Source organism: Natator depressus, chromosome 8 (assembly GCF_965152275.1).
Source record: "Natator depressus isolate rNatDep1 chromosome 8, rNatDep2.hap1, whole genome shotgun sequence".
Taxonomy (NCBI): Eukaryota; Metazoa; Chordata; order Testudines; family Cheloniidae; genus Natator; species Natator depressus.
This window is the reverse complement of record NC_134241.1, coordinates 88,444,367-88,464,362: the sequence shown is the minus strand read 5'-3', so window position 1 is coordinate 88,464,362 and position 19,996 is coordinate 88,444,367. Positions and strand designations below refer to the sequence as shown.

General features: G+C 42.7%; 1 protein-coding gene across 1 annotated transcript in view; it reads left to right on the top strand.

Moving 5' to 3' along the window:
- The first annotated feature begins 1,483 nt into the window (after positions 1–1,483).
- Positions 1,484–19,996, top strand: part of AK4 (adenylate kinase 4) — a 44,263-nt gene continuing 25,750 nt past the window's right edge. The window contains exons 1-2 of the mRNA XM_074961587.1: positions 1,484–1,693; positions 2,184–2,365. Of these exons, the coding sequence (XP_074817688.1) occupies positions 2,221–2,365 (145 nt within the window). The 5' untranslated portion in view covers positions 1,484–1,693; positions 2,184–2,220. The remainder of the gene's footprint in view (positions 1,694–2,183; positions 2,366–19,996) is intronic.

Here is a 19,996-nt window from a genome sequence, read left to right as displayed (position 1 = left end):
CATTGTCCAAGCAGAAGGAGGAATCAACAAGCAGCAAAGGTGGGAAAGGTTATATTTAAAAATATCCTTCCATTTTAATCATACAGTTATTAGTAACACTAGTAAGATATTTGCTTTTAAAAAAGTGTAATTTTGGATCTTGTCAATTTCCTTTTATAAACAATTCAAAACAAGGGAGTATGTCTCCCAACTGAATGAGACTTGGCAAGTCTGCTACATTATAAATATTTTGTGTGTGCACACATTCTACACACACAATAACCATAGTCTGCAAAATCACTTTTATAACAGCTATTTTCATAATAACCCATACGGTAACATGCCGTTCCAGTGCAACATATCTACTAGCTTTCAGTGATGAAGTATGTGAATGAATCCTCTCTTTCGAGTTCTGTACTTTAAGAGACATCCCCTAATTCGGTGCCTAATGTCTCATGGCCTGGAGTTGCTAAAAAGCATTTGATTGAGAAAAAAATTATGTTTTGAAAGAGTAACCATGAAAATTACACATTGTAAGGCAAATGCATGATTTTGGGCCACTTACACAACATTATGGGAGAGGTACCCTTTAAAAATTGCTTTTAAATGTAGGTTCCCCCCGCCCCAGACTCCTCCTCTGAGTTTCTATGGGTTAATGACTACCCTAGGGGTACCCTATTAAGAGTTATTAAATAGCCAGCAGGTTTAAAACAAACATAAGAAAGTATTTCTTCACACAACACATAATCAACCTGTGCAACTCATTGCCAGGAGATGGTGTGAAGGGCAAAAGTGAGTTAAAAAAAGAAATAGGTAAATTCATGGAGGGCAGGTCCATCAGTGGTTATTAGCCAAGATGGTCAAGGATGCAAACCTCATGCTCCGGTATCCCAAAGCCTCTGACGGTCAGAAGCTGGGATTGGACATCAGGGGATGGGGTCAGTCAGTAAATTGCCCTGTTCTCTTCATTCCCTTTGAAGCATCTGGCACTGGCCACTGTCAGAAGACAGGACAGATGGACCATTATTGGTCTGATCCAGCATGGCTGTTCTTATGGTCTTAAGTGTTGCTCCTAGACCAATAGTTCTCAAACTTTTGTACTGGTGACCCCTTTCACAGAGCAAGCCTCTGAGTCACAGAGCAAGCCTCTGCGTGTGACCCCCCCCCCCCGCAATTAAAAACACTTTTAAATATATTTAGCACCATTATAAATGCCAGAGGCAAAGTGGGGTTTATGGGGGAAGCTGACAGCTCGTGACCCTCCCCAAGTAATAACCTCACGACCCCCTGAGGGGTCCCGACCCCCCAGTTGGAGAACCCCTGCCCTAGACCCAAGACATTCCTACAGGGAGCTGGGAGGGAAGCCGGCTGGCTGGTGTGGTCGGCTGGGATTTGTAGTCCTTGTGGGCGGCTCAGTTTGCTGGTGGGCGTGGGAGAGACGCACCAATAGGACTACACATCCCATTGCGCCGGGCCCTCCGGGGGCGGGGCTGGGTTTGTGACAGCTCGCCACTGGACGTCTTCTTCCCTGCCGCTGTGCAGGTCGGGGCCGGCGAATGCGAGCGCTCGGAGCTAGCTAGCGCGCGCGGCTGCTCCCGCTGCCGGGGCTGGGGCTTGCCTTTGCAAGAGGACGCCGCCGCCGCCACGCTCTCCCTTAAAGGCACAGGCGGGGGCGAGGCGAGGCGGAGCGGCAGCCTGCTGTGTGCTATGTTGGGTCAGTAGTAGCGTGTCAACCCTTCGCACATTTTTTAAACGCCATATTGCAGGAGTTTCCCCCCCTTTCCTCCCCCGCCCCCAATCCCTTTAAAAATTAGTGAGTTGAGTTTCCCTCCCGGAGAAGGTGGCTCTTTGGAAGTGCCGTGGGTGCAATCCGGGTAGGGGGTGGGTGGGAAGGAGGATGCCCCCCCTCCCCTTGCAAGTAGTACCGACGTCGGTGGGGGTCCCTAAGGAGCCCCAGGAACTCAGTTACTCGGCGCCTTGGAGGCTACAGCCCGCAGGGGAGAATTGCCCACGTGTAAAGACTGCCCCCCCGCGCGATTTGCAGGCGCCTCCGCTGTAACTTCGGGGTCGCTGGGTGGAGAGGTAGCAGGGCCTGGCGCTGGCGGGGTCCGGCGGTCTCTGCCCCAGCCCGCTCTGATCGGGAGGGGCTGCTCCTGCCCAGGCCACTGCTCTGTAACTTTGCTGGGGTCGCTGTCGCTCCGCAGGGATCAGCGGGGAGCTCTGAGCGCGTGAGCGGCGGCGATGGCTTCCAAGCTCCTGCGGGCCGTCGTGCTGGGCCCCCCCGGCTCTGGCAAAGGGACCGTGTGCCAGAGAATTGCCGAGAGCTTCGGGCTCCAGCACCTTTCCAGCGGGCACTTCTTGCGGGAGAACATCAGGGCAAAGAGCGGTAAGTGGGGGGGCGGCGAGAGTGCCCAGCTGTGGAGGATCTGCTCTCCCAGAAACGCCTACATGTTTCCTTGCATGCAGGAGGCGCCCTGTGTTGTAGACCAACCGGGCTAGCGAACCGCTAGGCGAAATGGCTCGGGGATCCATCGGGGCAGATGATCCTAAACGCTGTTTGTCCCGAGAGGGGAATTGTGCCATGAAATCGGGCCCTTTGCAAAATGATCTCGCCGGTGGCTGGCAACCGTCGCTCAAGGAGCCAGTCGACAGGCGTGTGTGTGTGTTGCTCAGTGTATTGCATAACCCGCTTTTACAGTGTAATCTGGGGTGCAGAGAAACAGCACCTTCCAACAAATTCTTTACATTTTTGTTATGTTGTAATTCAGTCTTTGTCCACTGATGTGGTGCGTAATGAGGCTGACCAGTCTTTAATCTGGTTAGGACGCCAACCTCTCTAACCTTATGGATCTCGGTTTTAGGGAAGAAAAAAAAAAAAAACCCTACAGAAGCAATAGCGTTCTTGGTTAATGAAAACGGCAACAAGTTATCCGAAACAGGAGACAATTGTGCCTCTCTGCACGATTTGCAATACACAGGGGTTGAGTTCACTCACTGTTTTCTCCTGCTGTAGTAGGTTTTTTCCTGTGTGCAGTTTAACGGGATGCTTTTCTTATCAGAGTTATTAATATCAATGAATACAATTAAAACTTTTTAAATGTACTATTCACCCTGTATGCTGCTTGTTGTTTGTTTTTTTCATTGTGCGAAAAATTGTAACTTCCTGGTTTTCTTGTCTAAATCCACACAGTTAATTTTTTTTAAATAGTTTTCTCTGAAAAGTTTACAGTGATTCTTTCATACATAGTAATTGAGGTTCAGAAGAAGCCTGTATAAATAATTAGTGTGTGCCCATTCATCCACTGTTAGCTGTGGTTTTGGGGAAATATTGCACACTTAACTTTGAGTAAAAATATTACAAAATGGTAAATGGCTTATGGTGTAAATATGTGTGCATGCTGTGAATTTGTGATACCCTAACTATTGTGTATCCTCAATTAATAATTCATTGTGAAAAATAGCTCCCTACTTATGTGGTGTTACAAATATCTCAGTGGGGTTGTCTGCTTAGTTTTAAATGCTAAAGCTTTAAATCTCATCCCCTCTACAGGCACATATGGCTCGAAAGGCAGTGGAACCAGTGCAGTTCTGCTGCATGTGGGCAGGTTATGGCACATCTGTGCAGTGAAGTGTACTGTACTGTGGAGCTGTGCTGTAGGGGGGCTCCATCTGTGGCAGCAGAGACTTCTCTCTGGTTCTTTTTTCAGGGTGGAGGGTGGTGCGGGAGCACGGCCAGGAGGGTAGTGCCGGGGCATGGCCATGGGCCTGTCTGCTTATCTCCTGTGTAGTGTAGGTCATACTAACAGAAAAGTCTGCAGTGACACATGGGCTGCAGGGCAACTAGAGGCATGGGAAAAGATCTTGACAGTCCCATACCCCTCATAGTTCTCCCAGCTCTGGGCAGGGGAAATAATTTGGGCTTCTTAGAGCTAGGCATTATGAAACTGGCTCAAACTTGGTTGCTTCTGGAAATATTTTTATTTTTTCTAAAATAAAAACTTGTGCCATTTCTTCCTCTAACATATAAATGGTAAATTGGCATTGTAACTTAGAAAAGAAAATATTCACTTTAGGAATTAAGCCTTTTATACGCCAAGTTTCATCTCGGAGCCAGTGTTTATGGCCAAGTTGTAAACTCGTCAGAAACAGGCTTCGTAATGAAAAGACTAACAGAGCCAGCGGTTGAATTTCAGTGGTGTCTGTTTGGGGGAGTTCATTCCCCCTCATTAACAGAGCATTGGTGTGTGCTCCATATGCAAGCTAGGGTCTAGCCTTGTCTACTTATCACCCTGGTATAGAATTTCAGTGAGGATCCCAGAATCTATTCCTTTGTGTATTAATATTAGCTATTCACTTTCAGGTGTGAAGGTGGGTAGTTATGTAAATACCACTTGAATTAGCAAATAGCAGTCTCTTATTCCCTCTCTCTTCTTTCTTTTGTCTCTCTTCTCTAGGGCTAGACCTACACTAGAAGAAGTTTTCTGGTACCTGTGCAAGCAAACCCTCCTAGCATTAACACTGCTTATACTGGCAAAAATACTTTTACTGATATAGCTTAGTTGTACCGGTTTCCTGAGCATAATTAGCTATACTGGCACAAGCATCTTTATGCAGCTATAATTGCATCTGCACCAGGGCTTTGGTGGTATAGAAATGTTACAGAAAACACAGCAGACCTAACCAACATTGATATACTAGCAAAAGTTGCTACTGTAGGCCTTGCCTAGATCTCAGTATTTTTCCTCTTATGGTAGACTGTTCACATCCCTTTTCCACGTCCCCTTATTTTTGCCTATCTTTCCCTCTACCACCTTATTCTCCCCTACTTCCCATTTTGAGTTTCTGTTCCTTCTTCAGTCCAGTCTCATTTCCTTCTTCCTTTGTCACACTCCTTCCCTTTCAATGTGAGTTTCTTCTCCCCCCTCAAGAGGTTCACACTGGAGTTCCTGCACAACAGCACAGATCATGTGGTGCCCAGGAACAGTTTGGAATGGATAAGCGTGCAGCAGTTCTTGTTGGGTTTCAACCTGGAACTGCTGGCCTCACTGGAGATGTAATTCTGTGCAGGAGCAGAGGTGTGAGTTTCCTCTGAAGTATTCTTACTGAGGTAACTAAAAATTAGAGGGACAGGAAGATGTGGAATGCCTGCAGTTTCCATGTCCAGTTTACATTCCTGAGAGCTTTGACTTTATTGGCATTAAAAGAGGTCTTGTGCTAGTTGTAATTTAAATGGATGCAGTCAACTTAGGCATTTTATATGCTAAGACTGCTGCCTGTTACACTAATTTGTATTGTCTTACTGTTTCCTTGTACTTCCCTGGCCCGTTGCATCCATCTGTTGTGTTATAAGTAGACCGAGTCTAATCTCTTTGGAGCATGGCCAGCGTTTTGGTTCTGTGTTTTGTACAGCCCCTAGCACAGTGGGGCCCTGGTCCATAGTTGGTGCTGTGACAATACAACTAACTTTAAGAAGTGAATTGAAAAATATCTTACACTGGCCCCCGAATTCTCTGTTGACTTTTATGGTTAGGCAATCAGTTCTCTTTTTTCCCCAAAATGTTGTTTTCTCCTCTGTTACACTGAAAGTCCTACACAGAGAGGAAACTGACTCACTGTATGGGGGAACAGTGAAACCGAATATACACAACCATTAATTGCACAAAATAAACTGAAACAGAGAAATGTTTTGCCCCTCATCTTTCAGTTCTTTTATAACAAAAGTAGATATAACATTCAGACAGCAGTGTGAACTTTTTTCAGTTGAGTATTTTTTTTAATATGTGACCTACAGGCAGTGCTGTAGTCGTTAGATAATAAGTGCTGTCCCTTACATTGATGGGGGGATTAATTCTTAAGTTGGAGAAATACTCACATAGCTGGATTGTCATCAAAGTACTATTTTAAAGATGGCTAGATTTGAAAACCAGGAAAATCCAGGTCAGATAAACCTATTGTTGCAACACTAAGGGGAAGGGTGTGTGTGAGGGGAACTCCAAGTGCGTGAGGGTAGTGAGGAAAGAGTAAAGGGGGAGATTTTAAAAATTATGAATCACTAATGGCTTGTCCACTTGGCTTGCTGAACACTCACCCCGTCAGGATGTGACTCAGTGTGCCATCTTGCTGTGTGCTAACTGGCCATGTGGACCCTGCTGCCACATACTAAAAGTTCCATAACTCAAAAGTTCTGTGGAACTCTTAGTGCGCATAGCAGGGTCTGCGTGGTCTGTTAGTGTGCAGAATTCTGGCATGCTGTAGGTTCACAGTCTAGCTTGCTGTGCAGATAAACCCTAATGCACAGGAAGTCATGGCCTATGATAAACAAGAGGCCTACCTACATGATCTAATTGTTCCTTCTAGTCTTAAACTCTGTGAAGAAATACAATTTGCCTATAGTTGGGCCTTTTAAGGCCACGTTCTTAATAACTTTAGTCCAGCAAAGCCAAATAGTCTATTTTTAAAGTTTAATTGCATTTTTTTTTAAAAAAGGATGCATGCAAACAAACCCTTTCTGTGGAGGCTTACAAAAAGGGGTGGGACAATACTACAGCAAACAAAAAGCACTGCTGCTCTATGCATTACTAGTTCAATGGGACTACTCATTTGCGTAAATCTTGGCAGGATTGGGGCCTAAATTATTAGCCTTTCCTGAATTCTATTTCAGTTCACACCTTTTCCTTTACACGTATACCATGTGCTAGCTAAAGCTAGCCCTACAGTAAACTAGTCCGAACTTGGCCCTGTGTATTCCCATTCTGAATCTATATTATGCACTACTTGGTTCACGTTTTAGGTGGTGACAATCTTTCTTGCTTCAAAGAAACCTTTCAGTGTTATGCTCCTATAGGAATTTTAATCCAAGGATCTCCTACAAATACTATGCAGTGCAGGTAAGGTGCATATAAAATTGATTGTTCCACCTACTATTGAAATGCAGCCACTTCTGGGTGTCAAGCAGCAGCTGTTGAAAAGTTCATGACAGTATGCAGTTCAGGAAATGAAGACTAATACAACAGCCAGGGGCAGCTGGACCAGCACACTGGAGATGGCACTCCTGTTTTTACCCAAAGTACCGTGATTATATTTTACTTCTCCACAAGAGGAGCTAGGTCTTGTGTCTCAATCAAAAGGCTGAGTACGCTGTCGCATCAGAATTCCATGGTGTTGAATTTGAGCTATAACATCTCTGATCGTACCTGCTTACTAAATGGCTGTGCTATTGAAAGAAAACTCAGCTTTAAGAGTAAAGAGACTCTTAAATCTGTTCTGTCCTATATGTTGAGAGGACTGACGGGCAACACAGCACCCTATCTTGTTGTGTATTACCTTATTCTTGCTTGATCTGGATGAAAACTCTTTCCAAACAGCAACATGAGTGTACATTTTTAGTCCTGCTTTTAAAACTGGAGGGGATGGTTATACCCATGCTAATAATCTCATACCATCTGGACTTCTAACTGTTCAAATATCTGTTCAATAAAGAACCTGCAGTGCAAGAAGATGAAGCTCAGCTGGAACCATCCTGTGTTCTGAAGTAGCTATAGAAGAAAGCCAGAATATTTTTTATATCTGTAATGTTTACTGGCCACTCTGTTAGTAATCTTTAAGGCCTTCATATCTTCAATTAGTCAATAAAGGTCAGATCCTGCAAAGTGCTGAACATAATGAATGTTGAGAGTGAAAATGCATCTGTATTGAAGAGGACATCCTTACAACAGCAAGGAGCTGGGTGAGTAGGGACCTGGCTACAAGTGGTTCCATCTGTGGTGCTGATTACCCTCCATTCCTCTTGACTTCAGATGGTACTTAATAATGCAGGATTAAGCCCAATCAATCAACTTTCCATCCAATGAAAGTTTTGAACATTGTAATAGACAACCGTCTGTGGAAGAATGCAGAATCATGAGTCCTTAAAAGGATTCACAGATTATTTGTAGTAATGGGATCATTAAAACTCAAGTTTAACTTTCTGCCAAAAGGCTGTGTGTTTCTGAATTTTTCTGGTTTGTGTGAGTCAAATATCCTCCAAGTGAGTGACTTGTCTCTGCCTCTTGCTTTAATTGCATCATTCAACTCACTGTTTCTGCTTTCTATGTCTAGCTATGCAAGATCTCTTTAAAATGTTATTTGTCTTAAAAGGTAACAAGCTTAATGAAAATAGACAGTATTAATGAACATGCTTCTGTCAGCTATCGCTGTTCAGGTGCGTGGTTAAACAGGGTAGAGTCCAGGTTCTGTGTCATAAAGATACATTACAAAGCTGCTGGGATTGTTTCTTTAAACAGTACTGAACTAACAGTCAAGTTAGCAACAGTACAACATGAGAAGTTGGAGTATATTGTCTGAGTATGTTGGAGAACAATAAATCTTGACATTAAAAGAGGAGCCTGAGTCATCCAGTTTGGGTTTGAGGCAGTTTAGTCAGAATCCGTTCCAGAGTTCACAGGTGAGGTTTATACCTGCTCTTCAGGTTTGGGGCCCATCTCTAATTAGGATGGGAAAAATATACTCAAATAGTTACTAGTGACCTGAGCCACACTCGGGAGTACGGGCTGCTGATTCTTTCATCAGTCACTGGTTTTGAATGTGGCTCAAATTATTTAGCTCTTCTCATTCTCACAGCTCTCCATGATCCTTAATCCTTTCTACCCTCCTGTGAGGTAGATAGTGACTTGCCATGGAACAGGTGTGCTTAGAGTAGGAGTCCTTTACTCCCAATTCTGTCCACTGGCTGCATGGCCCCTCTGAGGGGGAAGAAAAGATCGGGCCTCAGCCAAAACACCTGGTCCAGATCTTTATTTCATCTTGGTATGACTGGGTAAACCAATGTAGAGATTCAAAAGCCAAATTTCAGGCAGTTAGGAATCAGTGTCTGACTTTCTCCCATTTTGGGTGGGAGATTTGAGCTGCAAGCTCTCTGAGCCTGGAGCTGTGCCTTGTCTTAGACTTTCCTCTTGAAGGGACTGAAAGTAGTAAGCTGACAGTGGTGTTTTGGCCTGTGTGACATAAATTGGTTTCAGCCCAATGCCTAATATGTGGGTGTCTACTTTACAAGCCCCTCATATGTGGTCTCATCAGGGAAGTTAAGGTTTTAATGAGCATGGATCCCAAATTACTGTCTTGCATCTAGGGGTGATCATAACGCCAGTGCTGAGCCACACTGGCATGGCAGTTCAGGAGAAATGTTTCAGTATTACTGCCCACGCTTTGCTTGTTTAGTGGAATTAATCTTCCAGGGCAGTCAAGCTGGTACTTCTCACCACTGTAAATTCAACTGTTTTGCCCTTTACAAACAACCCTTGTGTAGGTGTAAATAACCAGCTGCTAATACTTCTCTGGCTCTTTTGAACTCTTTCAGTCTCCTCATAATTAACTTTACCTGTTGGTGCTTGGATCCTGATGGACTCTTGAAACTTCAGATGAGTTCACCAGTTAAGTGAAATAATGTGACTTGCCATATCCATTCCATTATTTAGGTAGCTAACAGCTTGATAATAAGGGCTGCCACACAAAGGAGAGACTGGCTCACGTCCCTTCAAAAGAGCATTTCTCTAACAATCTATTGTAATGACTATTTTGTCATAGAGTGGGCAGAAATCTGTTTACACTAATGTAAATCAGGAGTGGGGAGGGTGGCTCAGAGGCCACTTGTTAAAACCTACCACCATACTGAGGGGAAGTTTGGGATGATCTTTCCTGTCTCTGATGGAGCTTGTGTTCTGCTCCAGATGTTTATGGATGATCTCTGCAAGTCATGAGTTATTCTTTTATAGAAAAGATTGTGCCAAGTGTAGATGAAACTGGCTGTATAAGGAAGCCACCCTGAGAGCCACAAGTTTGAGGTCAGAGAATGTAATCTGGTAATTTTGTTCTCTTAAAGGTAGCAAGTATTATAGACTCCTAGACTTTAAGGCCAGAAGGAGCCATTATGATAATCTAATCTGACCTCCTGCACATCGCAGGCCACAGAACCTTGCCCACCCACTCCTGAAAATAGACCTACAATCTCTGGCTGTGTTACTGAAGTCTTTAAATAATGATTTGAGAGTAAACGGTTTTATATAAACCTTATTGGTCTGACTGTTGTACTAGATAGCACTTATTAACCCAGAAAATGTGTAACTACTTGTTCACTGGCTTGTAAACTTGTTTATAAAGTCCACTTACGAGTTTAGAAAATATCCTCTGTATGAAAGAGGATATGCTTCCTGCATCATGAATCTGGTTAACTGTCTTTATGCTGTGAATCTGCAATAGTTCATAAACCTCAGTTAAGTTGGTAATACTTTGCTTGTGGCATTTTCTGAAGAAATTAATGACCATGGAGCCAAGATTTTTAAAAATACAAACCGACAGTTTGGCTCCTAAAATAAGTGGCCCGACTTTTTGGAAGTGCTGAGCACTCATCCGCTTCAGGGGGACTGTTCGTGTGTTTAAAGTTAAGCACGTGTTTTGCTAGACTACAGCGGTCATCTGTCTCCTCAAATCCAGGGTGCTGTTGAATGACTTTCCCACTATCTTGATGAGAGCAAGTAGGCTGAGGATTAATCTAGATAAAGCTGAAATGACTATGGTGAGATGAGGGCGGCAGCTAGGGTATTTAATTGAGATATTTGCCTACTACCAAGGCTTTCAATTTGGGCAGTAGAAGAAGGGGTTGCTTGGTTTGGTTCTGAGTTCATGGCAGCTATGTCAATAAACCCACATCTGATGTTGCTGCAGGAGAGATCAGCAGAGGCACCTGTGTCCCGTTCCCTACAGAAGAGGGACCTGGTGACAGGACATGCTCTGTGAGGGCCCCTCAAATACAGAATTCACTTCCCCGGTCTGAAATAGCTGGAACTTGTTGACCTTCACGTGTGGTCCAAAGTCTCCTCTAGTTGACCAGGCTTTGGGTGGAGGGCTGAGAGGTCGGGGTGGGATTTGCTTTAGGAATCGGAGAGGGGAGATCTTGAGTTGCTCAGGTAACTCCAGGCAGCAAAACCTGTCCTAGAGGTGGGAATGTGCTACAAAGGTAACTTTAACTTGTGGCAAGGGCACCTGAAGCTGGGGCACAGGCATTACTTGATCTGTGTCATTTTAAATCTGAAGAGATACAATGTTGTACAACCGGAGTCCTCATCACCTCCTGGGAAGATGGTAAATAAATACCTTCATTCTACTAATCTCTGACTCAGGGATGAAGATGTTATGGATTTTGTAACTTGACATTGATCTAGTCAGTTCCCACCTCCATGGTTTTTTGTTTTACTGGTATTAAAAAAACAAACAAGCAGTATCCAAACTGTGTGAAGTGCCCGACTCTGTATCTCAATATCAAAGTCAGAAACTCTGGGCTAGAGTCTTGGCTCAGGCTGAGCTGTATTTGGCACAGGAGCTGGAGGGGGTGGGTGGCTCTATACCACCTTTGTGTTTTCTTAATCCCTGGGGGTCATAGACCTCTTACTTAGGGAGCTGGAGACTACAGCAGGTAGGAGCAGAGCAGCCAAAGCAGAGACATTTGGACATTCGGAGAACTTTCTACAGCCTTGACTGGACTTTCTCTGCCCTGTACTGATTGGCTGTCTGCCCAGCCCTCTCCCATCTTCCCTTGCAGTTTCTTCACTTTGACTGCACTCCACACCTGCCCCTCTTACCCTCTTCTATCCTGTCCCCATAAACCCTTCCCTTTAATGTCCCCACTCCCTTCGCTTTTCTTTCCGTTTAGCTTATCCCCCCTCCACGCTAAACCCATGACTGAGACTACTTAGTGGATCATCTGTGTGGCGCTTTCTGGAGGTTTAGAACAATCTAGTAGCCTGCCATGGCAATGATTCCAGAACACACAAGTCTGTGACTTTCTCCATGCCCATAAGAGGTGGGGAGCATAGGCCCTTGGGGTAGATGACTTCAGGTGTCTTTAAAATCCTAAGCACGACTTCTGGCCTCAGAAAGTTGGCCATCATTGTTATAACTTAACCGTCTTAGTACACAGTTAACTGTTGCTAGTGTTGAATTAACTCTTTTCTTCGTTAACGTTAGGTAATTTAGATGAAGTATAAACAAGAAATCATGTAAAAGGTTACTTTGTACAGGGGAAAGTATGAGCTTATCTTGAGAAATCTGGCCATGGGAAGATAACTGGAGGGCCGTTGAAAAATTAAAACCCTTCCCATTTGGCTTTTCCTTGAGGACTTCTGTGCTGCATTTTTTTTTCATCCATGCCAGTTTCCTAGCAGCTGGGCACTCCAGAACTTTGCAGCAGCTGTGCCGTGAAGATCACACTTTCTCAGAGTCTGTGTTTGGAAATATATTCTCCATGAGCCAATACAGCAGTGACTTTCTCACTCTCTTGTCTTGTTTTCATTTCAATACCAGCAGCCTTGGCTGGAAATCCAAGATCTATTGGCAAGAAATGTTACAGGTTTGCTACCACAGCCCTGGTTTTGACAAATGTGTGATCTGGTTGGGGGAGGGGGAAGAGGGTGCCTTGTGACTGGAGGAGGGAGATGGGGCAGTGACATTGAGGAAGTTGTGAGGGAAGAATCTTAATTTGTATGCACTGCTTAGGTTTTGTTAATCCTCTTAATGATGGGCTGTTCCTCTGGAAGGTTAGTGTGGTCAGGGACGCCAGCAGCATGCTGCTGCTCCCTGCACCTTCCCTTTTAAGGCAGTCTGACCAATGACTACAAACCGGGTTGCATGAGTCACTTCTGAACATATGAATGTAAATGTTGCACATTATTACAGGCCACAGCTTCTCTATCAAGGGCAAATCCCAAATTGTCACATTGGAGGTTCGGTTATTGAGCCTGGTCTCTTTTTTTTCAGCGCATGCCAACTGACAGGTGCTGGGGAAGGGATTCTCTTCCATTGTTTAAAACATCCCTGAAGGTGAGCCTCGCTGCCAGGCAGCTAAGGAGCTGTACTGAGGGGTACCGCTTTCAAGGCCAAAGATTACTTTAACATACTGCCATTACTTGAAAGCATCACGGGAGTCTCTGGCTACATCTACAGTGCAAGTTAAGGTGTAATTGCAGTGTAGGAAGGTATACCCATGGTAGCTTTAATGTGGTTAGTGCGGGTAACAGTAGTAGTGAAGATCCCAGCCTTATTAATCTCTGCTCATGGGCTACCAACCTGAGTATGTACCTAGGGTTCCTGGCTGGCTTGTATTGGGGTGGCTTGCCTGGCAAAGCCAACGTAGTCCTTGCTGCTACTGTTACCCATGCTAGCTAGAGTGCTAAAGCTAGCACAGGTGTGCCTACCTGCATTACAATTCGATCTTAATTTATGATATAGATGTACCCTGTAGCAACCAAATGAATGGAGAGAAAAACATAGGAGAATGGTATTTTCTATTTCCTCCTTTTGGAAAATGAAATCTGCATTTCTGTATACTTGCTAAGGATGAGTTGTTTATGTGGGCAGTATGAAACTTACAATGTCCTTCACTATTCATTTCAAGAGCTTGGGTTTTGTAAATCAGATATTGGGTAATTACATTGTTCTCATGCCGCCTTAAGCTTTTGAAACACTTTTTTGGCTTTGGACTAGTACTGAACCATTAGATCAGTATTCGCAGCAGCTGTATAGTCCAGAGTCAAATGATAAGAACATAAGAACGGCCATACTGGGTCAGACCAAAGGTCCATCTAGCCCAGTATTCTGTCTTCGACAGTAGCCAATGCCAGGTGCCCCAGAGGGAATGAACAGAACAGGTAATCATCAAGTGATCCTTTCCCTGTTGCTCATTCCCACCTTCTGGCAAACAGAGGCTAGGGACACCATCCCTGCCCATCCTGACTAATACCCATCGATGGACCTATCCTTCATGAATTTATCCAGTTCTTTTTTTAACCTGTTATAATCTTGGTCTTCACAACATCCTCTGGGAAGGAGTTCCAGAGGTTGACTGCGTTGTGTGAAGAAATACTTCCTTTTGTTTTAAACCTGCTGCCTATTAATTTCATTTGGTGACCCCTAGTTCTTGTGTTATGAGAAGGAATAAAAAACAATTCCTTATTTACTTTCTCCACACCAGTCATGATTTTATAGACCTCAGGCATATCCCCTCTTAATCATCTCTTTTCCAAGATGGAAAAATCCCAGCCTTATTAATCTCTCCTCATATAGAAGCTGTTCCCTGCCCCTAATTTAGTTGCCCTTTTCTGAACCTTTTCCAATTCCAATATATCTTTTTTGAGATGGGGTGACCACATCTGCATGCGGTATTCAAGATGTGGGCATAGCATGGATTTATATAGATGCAATATGATATTTTCTGTCTTCTTATCTATCCCTTTCTTAATGATGCCCAACATTCTGTTTGCTTTTTTGACAGCCACTGCACATTGAGTGGATGTTTTCAGAGAACTATCCACAATGACTCCAAGATCTTTCTTGAGTGGTAACAGATAATTTAGAGCCCATCATTTTATATGGATAGTTGGGATTATGTTTTCCAGTGTGCATTACTTTGCATTTATCAACACTGAATTTCATCTGCCATTTTGTTGCCCAGTCACCCAGTTTTGAGAGAGCTTTTTGTAGCTCTTCGCAGTCTGCCTTGGACTTAGCTATCTTGAGTAGTTTTGTATCATCTGAAAGTTTTGCCACCTCACTGTTTACCCCTTTTTCCAGATCATTTATGAATATGTTGAGTAGGACTGGTCCCAGTACAGACCCATGGGGAACACCACTATTTACCTCTCTCCATTCTGAAAACTGACCATTTATTCCTACCTTTTAACCAGTTACCTGTCCATGAGAGGACCTTTCCTCTTATCCCATGACAGCTTACTTTGTGGAAGAGCCTTTGGTGAGGGACCTTATCAAAGGCTTTCTGAAAATCTAAGTACACTATATCCACTGGAATCCCCCTTGTCCACATGCTTGTTGACCCCCTTCAGTGAATTCTAGTAGATTGGTGAGGCATGATTTCCCTTAACAAAAACCATGTTGACTCTTCCCCAACAATTATGTTCATCTATGTGCCTGACAATTTTGTTCTTAACTATAGTTTCAACCAGTTTGCTGCCTGGTACTGAAGTCAGGCTTATTGGCCTGTAATTGCTGGGATCGCCTCTGGAGCCCTTTTTAAAAATTGGCGTCACATTAGCTATCTTCCAGTCATTTGGTACAGAAGCAATTTTAAATGATAGGTTACAGACTACAGTTAATAGTTCTGCAATTTCACATTTGAATTCCTTCAGAAGTCTGGGGAGAATACCATCTGGTCCTGGTAACTTATTGCTGTTTAGTTTATCAATTTGTTCCAAAACCTCTTCTAATAACACCTCAATCTGGGACAGTTCCTCAGATTTGTCACCTGAAAAGAATGGCTCAGGTTTGGGAATCTCCCTTACATCCTCAGCCATGAAGACTGATGTGAAGAATTCATTTAGTTTCTCTGCAATGGCTTTCTCGTCCATGAGTGCTCCTATAGCATCTCAATTGTCCAGTGGCCCTATTGGTTATTTAGCAGGCTTCATGTTTCTGATGTACTTATTTTTTTGCTATTGCTTTTTGAATCTTTGGCTAGCTGTTCTTCAAATTCTTTTTTGGCCTTCCTAGTTATATTTTTATACTTCATTTGCCAGTTTGTTCCTTTTTATTTTCCTCACTAGGATTTAACTTTCACTTTTTTAAGGATGCCTTTTTGCCTCTCACTGCTTTTTACTTTGTTTAGCCATGGTGGCACTTTTTTAGATCTCTTATTATGTTTTTTAATTTGGGGTATACATTTAAATTGAGCCTCTACTATGGTGTCTTTAAAAAGATTCCATGAAGCTTGCAGGGATTTTACTTTATACTCTGTACCTTTTTAATTTCTGTTTAACTAACTTCCTCATTTTTGTGTGTAGTCCCCCTTTCTGAAATTAAATGCTACAGTGGTGGGCTGCTGTGATGGTTTCCCCACCACAGGGATGTTAAATTTAATTATATTGTGGTCACTGTTACCAAGTGGTCCAGCTATATTCACCTCTTGGACCAGATCCTGTGCTCCACCTAGGACTAAATCAAGAATTGCCTCTCCTTTTGTGGGTTCCAGGACTAGTTGCTCCAAGAAGCAGTCATTTAAGGTGTCAAGAAACTTTATCTCTGCATTCCCGTTCTGAGGTGACATGTACCCAGTCAATATGGGGATAGTTGAAATCCCCCATTATTATTATTTTACTAGCCTCTCTAATCTCCCTGAGCATTTCACAGTCACTATCACCATCCTGGTCAGGTGGTTGGTAATATATCCCTACTGCTATATTCTTCTTCTTAGAGCAAGATTATCAGTATACAAGCAGGGATCATCTTTTTGTTCTATGTTTGTACAGCACCTATTACAATGGGGTCCTGATCGGTTGATGCTCTCATAATACAAATAATTAATAAGTTGCATTTTAGATATTTAGAGCAGGGGGAGAGTGGTTTGAAATGAGAAACTTAACTTTGAAACTTTCTCAGTGGGAGTATAAAGCTGACATTTCAGGCAATATATTGTATCGAAGGGCTGTATTTACACTTGTGTCTTCAATCAGGAGAGCTCTGTATGCTGTAACAAATCTAGAAAAGCTCTATATAAACTGGAAAAGGAGAGGAGGTTACTGGCTCTTTCCAGGGATCTGTCCTTGGAGGTGGAGTTTGCGGACTTTCAGAGATCAGACCAGCCAGTTCCTTACAGATGTATTCATCAGTTATGTGAGATGTGGTTTTGTAAGTCATTGGGGTTTGGGGGCGGGGGAGTAAGAAGGAGGAGAAGAGAGAGGTTCAGGCACCGGACTGGGACTCTGGAGACCTGAATTCAGTTCCTAGCTCTGCTACAGACTCCTTGTGTGACCTTGGCTAAGTCACTTAATTACTGTGCTTCCGTTTTCCCCATCTGTAAAATAGAGTAATAAAGCTCCATTTCTCCAGTCATTGTCTGCTTAGCTTATAAACTCTTTAGGGATTGGACTCTTACTATGTATTTGTACAACACCTAGCACAGTGGGGTCTCAATCTCAGGTGCTACTGTAATGCAAATAATACAAATATTACAGAGATGGGGGAATCCCATAAATACCTCATAGGAGGTCTTAGCACTTCAGGGATAGGTTTGTTCTGTGACAGCCTCTGTCAGGTGAAGGTTCAGTTACTGCAACAGTTTTGCCTGGGCTAACCTTGAAGATCACTATGGGAATATATTTATTTTTCCTTTTTTAAAGAAAAATGTTTTCTCATGACCTAGGAGGGAGAGAACACTACTTGGCAAATTAACCTCATATTAAGTGAACTTCCCTGGAGATGTATAAACTTCATTCCTGAAAAACGGGCCACTTTTTAGAGCGAGGACAGAGAATAATCAATTGACTTAATTCAGAGGAGGCTGGGATGAAGACTTTGTAGAGAAGTCGATATACAATACCTAACACCCAACACAATTTGGGTTCATTCCAAAGGTAAAAACCTTTGCTTTTCAGAAGAAGTTTTCTGAATGCCAGCGGCAAGCCCTATCTGGTAGGGATGACTTAGCAGTGTCCAGAGAGGAAGAGCAGTCCATTAGTGGCAAGGAAATCATCCTAACCATCCTTTCACAGAGGTAATGGTGGCAATGGAATTTTAACAAGGGGCCTCCAGCATTTCTCTAGACTATTAATCAGCTGCAGTATGTTGCAGTGTCTTCTAGGTCCCTGTATGTACTCCAGGTACAAGAATGTGACCACGGCTTCAGTGTTGAGTGAAGGATGTCCAGGGACTTCAGGTTTTGCATGTCTGATCTGGCCTATTTTTGAGAGACTGACCTAGACCCCAGTCCAGCAACTGCTTCTGTGGTGGTAGATTGCAACTGAAGTCAGTGGGGTTCTGTACAGAAAACTTCCCCTTGTGGCTAAGTAAATAAACATCGTTATGAATACCAGTTCATATTAGGAACTGCAGTCCTTTGAATCTGGGAGTGTCTCTCCCTAGCAACAAGTGCATTCTTGCCAAGCCCTTGGCTTAGTGCAGACCATGTGAACAGGTAACAAAAAATGTGCTTGCAGAAGGGTGTGATAAAAGTTCATGCCCAAGGGGTGCCTGTGCACAGGTTGAATAAGACACGTTTTTCCCTCTGATGTGTTTAGAGACCTTGGAAGCAGGAGAAAAGTGAACGACAGTGCAGTAATGGTGGCAATATGCATTCATTACAGTTGGTGACTATTCTAGTACAGAAATGGATTGCCTTCAATTGTAAAAGTCACTCCTGGTCATCTGTATCTACACAGGCTCACCCTGTTACTATAGCAACAGGCAAATAGCTGACTTCCCCATGCTATTTTAAATTTCTGCATAGAAAGAGAAGTACCCTATGTATCTCAGTCCAGTGACTCATCTTTGCAGTCTACTGAGTGAACTTTTTGCCTTACAGTGTTCCCAAGTGTTTCTTTTAAGACTACATTCTCACATGCCAGAATTGGACATCCTTGTAGTCTTCTCATGTTCCTTGGCAGCAATAATCTCAATTCTAGGATATTTCTAGGACCCAATCTTATTTGGTTTTATTTATAGAAAGATCCCATTAGCAATTTTTGATCAACCTGTGGCTTCCACATTTCTGAAGGAAAGTTTCTGACCATTTTCTTCATTGAAGTTGTTGAACTACTGGACTTGTCTGTTTTTGCTTTAGGATTTCTTTAAAGGTTCCTCTCGAGGAGCCAAATCATGAATGCTGCTGTGTACCTGTGAAGAGTCTGCTTACTCTGCTGTGCTGGCTACCTGCACCGCTGGGCACAGGTGGATAGGACAGCTGCTGTCAGAGTGGTACTCCCCCTACTATATAGGTCAGTGGGGAGTTCACTGGAACCAGATTGTATCAAGGTGGAAGTAGGGATCCCAGAGTTGCAGTCTTTCCTATCCTGCTCCCTGGGGTGGTAAAGCTGTGCACTGATTCTTACTCATTCTGGGTTTTAACCATACAATTGATCCTAATTAACTAGTTGTTCTTTGGAGGGCTTTTAAGGCTTGTTTGTTTAAAAAATAATAAAAATTAGGGCTGTCAATTAATCCTAGTTAACTCCAGGAATTAATGCAAAAAAAATAAACTAGATTTTAAAAAAAGTAGAGATTAAGCACACTGTTACATTTAAATTGGTATTCTATTATTGTTTATTATAAATACTTTCGGGTTTTTTTTCATTTTCAAATATATTGGTTTCTATTACAACACAGAATATAAAGTGTTCAGTGCTCACTTCGTATTTATTTTTGATTACAAATATTTGTACTGTAAAAGTAAACTAAAGAAATAGTATTTTTCAGTTCACCTTATTCAAGTTCTGAGATGCAATCTCTTTTTTATCATGAAAGTGCAATTTACAAATGTAGAATTATTATGCTTTATTTCTGAGTGCAGTTATGTGAAAAAAATATAAAACTTTAGAGCCTACAAGTCCACTCGGGCCTACTTCTTGTTCAACCAATCATTAAGACAAGCTTGCTTAGATTTATGGGAGATAATGCTGCCGGTGTATTTACAATGTCACCAGAAAGTGAGAATGGACGGTTGCATGGCACTGTTGTAGCCAGTATTGCAAGGTATTTACATGCCAGTTATGCTAAACATTCACATACTTCTTCATGCTTCAATTTGTAGATTTTTATCTTTTTTAAAGTGCAAATATTTGTAATCAAAAATAGTATCACGTGAGCACTGTACACTTTTTGTACTGTGTTGTAATTGAAATCAATATATTTGAAAATGTAGAAAAACATCCAAAATATTGTAATTTAAATGGGCATTCTTTTATTCCTTAATGGTGCAATTAAAATTGTGATTAATTACATCTTGTTTTAATCTCATGATTAAATGTGATTTTTTTTTTAATTGTTTGACGGTTCTCATAAAAATACACCATTTGTGCATAAATGAAATCCAAGAAAAAATTCTGTTTTTAAACTGGCATTCAGTCACTGTTTGTTTCATAAAGCTGATTTTTAAACAATGGTATCTGATAAAGTATTAGCACAAGCCAATTGGTAAGAAACTTCCCACTGACTAATAAAGAGGGGGAATGCCCATTTTTAACAC